The sequence below is a fragment of the Trachymyrmex septentrionalis genome, unplaced genomic scaffold (assembly GCF_001594115.1).
Source record: "Trachymyrmex septentrionalis isolate Tsep2-gDNA-1 unplaced genomic scaffold, Tsep1.0 scaffold32, whole genome shotgun sequence".
Lineage (NCBI taxonomy): Eukaryota > Metazoa > Arthropoda > Insecta > Hymenoptera > Formicidae > Trachymyrmex > Trachymyrmex septentrionalis.
In genome coordinates, this window is record NW_017305485.1 from 1,211,392 (window position 1) to 1,218,279 (window position 6,888).

General features: G+C 31.3%; 3 protein-coding genes across 4 annotated transcripts in view; 1 reads left to right on the forward strand and 2 right to left on the reverse strand.

Moving 5' to 3' along the window:
• Window positions 1–1,864, reverse strand: part of LOC108749992 (inosine-uridine preferring nucleoside hydrolase-like) — a 3,631-nt gene extending 1,767 nt beyond the window's left edge. Inside the window, exons 1-3 of one of the 2 annotated variants that reach the window (XM_018489134.1) lie at window positions 1,820–1,864; window positions 1,006–1,090; window positions 51–246 (exon numbers count right to left, since the gene is read on the reverse strand). In XM_018489134.1, coding sequence (XP_018344636.1) covers window positions 51–246; window positions 1,006–1,067 — 258 coding nt within the window. In that variant the 5' untranslated portion in view covers window positions 1,068–1,090; window positions 1,820–1,864. Of the gene's footprint in view, window positions 1–50; window positions 247–1,005; window positions 1,091–1,225; window positions 1,265–1,819 lie in introns of those variants that run through there. The other variant, XM_018489135.1, reaches the window with a different exon arrangement.
• Window positions 1–4,573, forward strand: part of LOC108749994 (calcineurin-binding protein cabin-1-like) — a 15,676-nt gene extending 11,103 nt beyond the window's left edge. The window contains 4 exon segments of the mRNA XM_018489137.1: window positions 1,189–1,352; window positions 1,534–1,804; window positions 2,333–2,461; window positions 2,535–4,573. Coding sequence (XP_018344639.1) covers window positions 1,189–1,352; window positions 1,534–1,804; window positions 2,333–2,461; window positions 2,535–4,334 — 2,364 coding nt within the window. The 3' untranslated portion in view covers window positions 4,335–4,573.
• Window positions 4,574–6,253: 1,680 nt separating this feature from the next.
• The window catches only part of LOC108749991 (regucalcin-like), a 3,153-nt gene continuing 2,518 nt past the window's right edge, over window positions 6,254–6,888 (reverse strand). Inside the window, exon 6 of the mRNA XM_018489132.1 lies at window positions 6,254–6,522. Within this exon, the coding sequence (XP_018344634.1) occupies window positions 6,286–6,522 (237 nt within the window). The 3' untranslated portion in view covers window positions 6,254–6,285. The remainder of the gene's footprint in view (window positions 6,523–6,888) is intronic.

Genomic DNA, 6,888 nt, shown 5'->3' on the forward strand with positions numbered 1-6,888 from the left:
CTATAAAAAAGAATATATATGTTAGAAATATTTGATCGGTAAATACTTACTTTTTTGTCAGCAACTGTTAAGATTTTTAATATGTTTTTTGTTGTATTTTCTAAATATGTATTACCATATGAGACACCTATGGCTAGAATTTCGATATCATGAGTTTTAGCCTCGTACATGAGAGCCAGCATTAATGCTAGAGCGTCATCTCCTCCGGGATCTGTATCTATCAGAATTTTACGTGGAGCTTTTCGACTGTTTTACAAAAAATACTTTTATTACTTTACAAATTATATATTTACAATTATATATTTCGATATTATTTTATTATATCAAAAGTATTTGCATTCAAATATTTTGACTATTTAAATTTATAAAATGATAAGATAGAAAACTTTTCTCACACTCATTATTTTCATCCGCATGAATAAATAAAGATTAATAAGGGCTAAGAATAAAAGAATGTAAAATTAATATTTAATAATATTTATGATATGACGTTTTAATAATCGACCCAACTAGGTCATTTTCAATGTTCTAAAATCTAAACGATTCAAACGAAATTTTGTAAAAATACATGCTACTTAAAAACTGAATTTGTCTTCTTACAAAACATTAAAGTAATATATAAATAATATATAAATAATCCTGCTATTTTCTCTTTAAACATATTACAGAAATATTTAGTCGGTATAATATACGTTCTTTAAATTGCAGGTCCAAAAGTATAATTATCATTATTGTCGATACGTTAATACAATTATACTTTTGGACTTGCGATTTGAAGAAGCAAGCGCTTTTTTATATATTCATATTGGTTTTCTCATACTATTTATGCTTTAGATTATAAAAATAATCAAATAAATATTTAATTATTATAATAATATAGAAATTAAGTAGCTATTAATTAAAAATTATTCAAATTAAAGGGCAAATAAAATATAAGTTCACTATCAAGAGATTCTGCGTTTGTGATGTATGCCCTCTAATTTGAATAATATATTTAATTATTACCTGATGACAAAACAAAGTAGACATAGCGTTAATATAATTCCAAAGATATTAATCATAACCATTTTTCTTAATTATTTAACAAGGTCTGTAATTATAATATATAAAATTAGTATATTATAAAGCTGTTGGAACAGTTTTTTTTAAATATCATTGATATGACAGTATATAATGTTTGTTTTACAGGGGGTGTGGCACATTCCAGTCAATGAAATTGACAGACCTGGAAGCTTTGCTTCACATATGTCGAAGTGTGTGACGTTACTCATGCAAGTATTAAAAGAGAGTAACGACAGTAAAATGTTAATGCAATTGTGCATACAGCTCGGAAAGATTCCAGATTCAGACAAGTAAAATTAATTAAGAATATTTATAAAGTAAAACTTAGAACGTCATCATTCATTCTTCTGTTAATAATATTACAACAAGACAAGAATTGTCTGCGATAAGAGAAGATGGACAATATAAATAATATAATACATAACTTTTTTTATATAATATAATTTTAATACAATCTTTTTCTGCATCTAGGAAATACTTGCGTGATTCTGAGAGAGAACAATTATCCCGACAAGCTCTGACACTTTGTCAACAGTCGCTCAGAAGCAGAGTTCAGACAATGGGCTCGACAAGTTTAATCGACAGTGTACACCATATTAGAACAGATACTAGAACACAAGTACTACTTGACGTATACGAAACATATCAACTTGTCCAGAAACATTTTCAGGGTAAAGAGTCGACTATACAAATGTTTGCAACATTGTTAACAGATACATATAAAATGTACATAGGAAATAAAGTAAGTAAATCTTACAGAAAAATACACTATATTTGTACCAATATTCACAGGCAAAATTAGTGCCGAATGTACTTTGCACATAGTAAAACATAAATTTATATAACATCTTATCTCTTATCTTTTAATTTTTATTTATTAATTGTTTATTTTTCTTATCATATACTTACGCAACTGTTTCGTCATTGACAATGACACGCAATTAATATCCAATTAAACATTTATGGAATAAAACGTTTATTAAAAAATAACATTATTGCTGTAAATTATAGAAGGCTATATATGAATATTTACGTTGTTAGAAAAAAAGCTCCTCTTTTCAAGGAGCCAACTAATTATGAACTATTAAATATATAAATTATCATTTTTTACCAGTATTGCAATATTCATGCGATATCATAGAATATTACTTTACATCTTTTTCAGTTTCAAATACCATTCGTTATAAACTATCATTTCTTGTTGTATTTAACAATTACTGGATAAAAATCATGACAATTTCAATAATTGCGCTTTTATATTGCTTTCTAGAACTTGGAAGGAAATGTTTTGGAGATTGCTATTAAGTGTTGCCAACGTCAGATACAAGCAAACAAACTCGCATCTATTAATAATAGTAATAGCTCTCACGTGCCACCTCAAGTTGTCTCTACTATTTCGGTAAATAAATCATCTTATTATTGCAGTTGTCAACATGTAATTTAATTATTATCAAATTAATATCTCGTTGCAGGCACCCATACCACAAGTGTCGATAAACTCAACATCCCCGCAAACATTGCAGAATCGCAAACCGCACAGAAATTTGACATCTACCGGACGTCCAAGGGGACGTCCACCAAATGTTAATAAATACTTGCAACATGCTCTGCAACAAAGTGGCAACGTGATGAATCAGTTCAGTTCCAAGAGTAACTTTGCGAATTACATGGGTGCGTCCGGACCAAATCGTTCTCTGATAAATCCTTACTTCATGAGTCCATTAGTTGATGCAAACATGTTATCGGCTTTACTAGCCAGCGGACTAAACAGCAATATGATGGATCCTCTAGCGGCTATGACCTATTTAAATCAAGTAGGAAGTTATCAAGATATCCTCAGGCAATATCAAAACAACTTATCGTCATTGACCAATCTTGCTAGCGGTTTAAACAATCCTGGTACCACTATAACCAGCATGAGCAATGTTTCGACAATGAGTACATCCAGCTCTAGTATCAATACTTCAAGTAACATTGCCAATTTAAATAGTCTAAAAGGTTCCTTAGATCCTATGACAGCGTCAGTGCAACAATTACTGAGTTTAAGTAATTCTACAGCATCAACTTCGCGACCGGCACCCATGTACCATCAAGCGACGGCCAAGACTAACACAACTATGTCACTAACGAAGGACCGACCTAATATATCTATAACACCAGTTAGCACCTCGATGAGTCAGCAGCCTCATCACAAAACATCGAAGCCGCCCAGCAAGCAACCGACCTCACAGACTGAGCCAGTGTTACCCGTCCACATTCCTAAATCGCTTCAGATATCACCAACGAAACCAGTATTACACTCGTCGAATACGACGGCGCAAGTATCCTTGCTCAAGCCATCCATTATTCAACAGGTGAAGAGCAGTCCGCCTAAACAGATGACCGCGCCGCAGATACGAGTCTCAAAATCCTTAACTGAGCCGCAACCTGCGCACAATCCATCGTTGTCACATTCGCCTTTGAAGAACAGCGGTAGTACCGTGACCACGAATCCGACCGCGACCATGTCACATGTCCCCCACACGTCCATGGGTGCGCCGGTGATCATGAAGCAACAGCAAGCATTACCCATGAACTTACCGAACGTATCACGTTCTGGTACGTCGTTACAGCATAAATTATTGTCGAAAAAGAATTCGCGACCTTACTCAACGCAAACGAACGTTCAGAATCATCCTGTGAGGAAGGCAAAGACAGCCAAGACGGCGGCGATGTCAGTGCCGATGTCTGGCAATTTTCCAAACCTATTAAATGCAATGCCGTCAACAAATTCTGTCACGATGTCACAACCGCCTTTTATACCTCCAGAATTAAGTGGCATTTCGGTGAGTGCTGTCAGTTCACAATCTGTTGGTATTAAGACCGCGGCTGCGGCTGCGGCTGCTAAGTATCATAGCTACAAGAAATCCATCAGCAAGCCGAAATCAACTGCGACGCCAGCGATAGAGGTGCCAAGCTCGTTACCGGCTTCATTTTCTTCCGGCAGCTCAGTCGAGGCACTCTCGATGCTGTCGCAATTACAACAGCACTCTCATCTGGAAATAATACCGCAGCAGAAGGCGCCGCTAAAGTCAAACATTGATTATAAAACTCTTTCATCTTCCGTGAATGTGGTGCCATCGAAAGTTCCAGAGACCTTAAGATCGTCGACAACCGCCGACTGTATATCTATGTATGATCTATCTAGAGGGAAAACTACTAACGTTTCAAACAAAAAGACACAAGATAAGCTCCTTACTGATAACGTCGAAATTATAACATTAGACGATTAAAAATCGCTCAAACAAGTCATGGACGTTTGTTGCGATTATTTTGCGTAATAACTTTTCAAGGAATACTTGCAGTTATCTACTCGATAATGTTAATTCCTTGCAATGGAATGACAAACTATATTCGCGCAATAGCGATGTTGTTTTAGCGGAAAATTTTACAAAGTTATTTTAACTTTGGAATAATTTCGGAAAATTTTTCGTTAATTGAGTTATCTTTATATGCATTTCATATAAACTCGACTTCCAATTATTAAATTATATAAAAATGCATAAACCAAATGTATGTAAAGTTGTTTGAATTCCAATATCACTGAATTGAATAAGTGAGAAAAAGCTGATTTATATAATATATATGAAATTTGTTTTTCTTTAAAATTTTTATATTAGCAGGAAATTATAAAATTATTTGTGACATGTATATTATCTTTTGTATATATAAGTATTATGTTATTCTTTATTGTAAAACTTTTTGGTTCCAATATGAACGAAAGATTATTCTGTAACGCTTTAATTAATCATATTTAAGTATACTTAATTTTTTTATTAGAAAATAGTGTATAAATATTCTAAGACACATAAATTTACATATTAAAGTCGATTATTCTTTTTTATAATTTTCTCATATAATTCTAATTTTTCATTACTTGAGAATCAATCACGTAACTTTTTCCTTGAAAGGGCAGAATGTGAAAAATGAAAATTTTTTATGTGTATATAGATACATAAAAATTTTCGCTTTCATATTTTCGCTCTAAAGAAACATTTATACAATCGATATCCTGGTTAAGGGCCTCAGCACAAAGATGATCCTAACCAGATGATCGTGACTAATTGTCAGTTACGGTCATTTTTATGCTTAGACCCTAATTCGTGATTTAGACTTAACCTCACTAAACTTGATGATAATGTAAAAATTGTTTTTTCTTGTTATGATCACTAAACTAATGGTTTTGTAATAACAACTTTAAAAGTCATTTACTACAAAACCATCAATTAACCATAGATGACAAAATATAATTTTTTTGCATTATCATCAGGTTAAGGTTAACCATAAGTTAACCAGTAAAGGAAAACTGGGTCTTGGAGGAATATACAATGAAACTTCAGTCTATATACTTTGTAATGTTAATAATCATAAGATATTAAATTTAAAGGTAAATAATTCGAAAACTTTATATTATTTAATTATGAAGTTTCAGTTATATATATATATACCTCTCACTAATTAAAAATATTAATTTATATTATTATGTTCACCGATAAACGCATTGCTTTTTCACTAATTCTATTAAAGCATTTCTGCATAAGGAAATATTATTTAAAGGTAAATAATTCGAAAACTTTATATTATTTAATTATGAAGTTTCAGTTATATATATATCTCTTACTAATTAAAAATATTAATTTATATTATTATGTTTATCGATAAACGCATTGCTTTTTCACTAATTCTACTCTAAAGCATTTCTGCATAAGGAAATATTATTTTTCTACCGTATGTACTTGATAATGACGACACTTTTTTCTACATGTACAATAATCTTATGTAATTAGCTTCAGTAAACTTGAACGTTTTATAAATATAATTTGTGTGTGTATAACTTACCTCTGATATTAAGAGGATATTTGAAATTACCGTCTTATCTATTGTCCGCTGTTATTCATTGCTATTTTCGTTTCACTATTTGCAAATTTTTTTTCTTTTTTATGTTTTATATACCTGAAAAAAAGTATGTGACGATAAGGTAATAAGGTTCTCATGATAACGCAACTGTCATATTTAAATATTTATTGTTTAATTTGTCTTATTTTACTAATGAAAAAATAATACTTTTCAGAGGCAGTGTTTAAAATTTTTTATTCATTAGTACCAAATTTAGCTATACATAAATTTTTGTAAGTGTTTTTAAATAGCGATTTCTTGATTAACAGCCTTTATAATTTTTATTTTTTAATGCTTCGCTAATTTAAACATATTATCTGGAATTCCACGCACTTCTAGGCCTTTTATTGCAAATATAGCACCAATTTGAGAATCCAGGTTTTGCTCTTTATCTAAAATGTAACCAGCTGTGGTCACGTACAAAGTATCTAGAAGCGGACCACCGAACGTGACACTGATTACGTTTTTAACTGGAAACTCGACTTTACATAATACAGTTCCTGTCCTCGGTCTCACGCCAATTACCTAGTCAATCATTTTCATGGATTACAAGACTCCAGTAATTTTCACGAATCTTTTTAACTGATATTTATATATATATTAGGTTGAGTAAAAAGTCATCGCGTATTTTTTAGCTCAAAGTTGTATATACAATATGTTCGTCAATAATGAATAAAATTCAAATTTAAAAAAAGGGTTTTAAAGCTTATCACATTTTTTAAGTTTATATGAGTTTGATAATTTTTACATACCAAAAACTACGAGCTGAAAAAGACGAAAAATTTTCTTCTCACTTTGTGGATTTGTAACGTGTCCAAAACGAATTTGAGAAAATTTTCGATTACCTATCGTGAAAGCTTGATACTTTCCCTACAAAATCGTTTTTTTTAA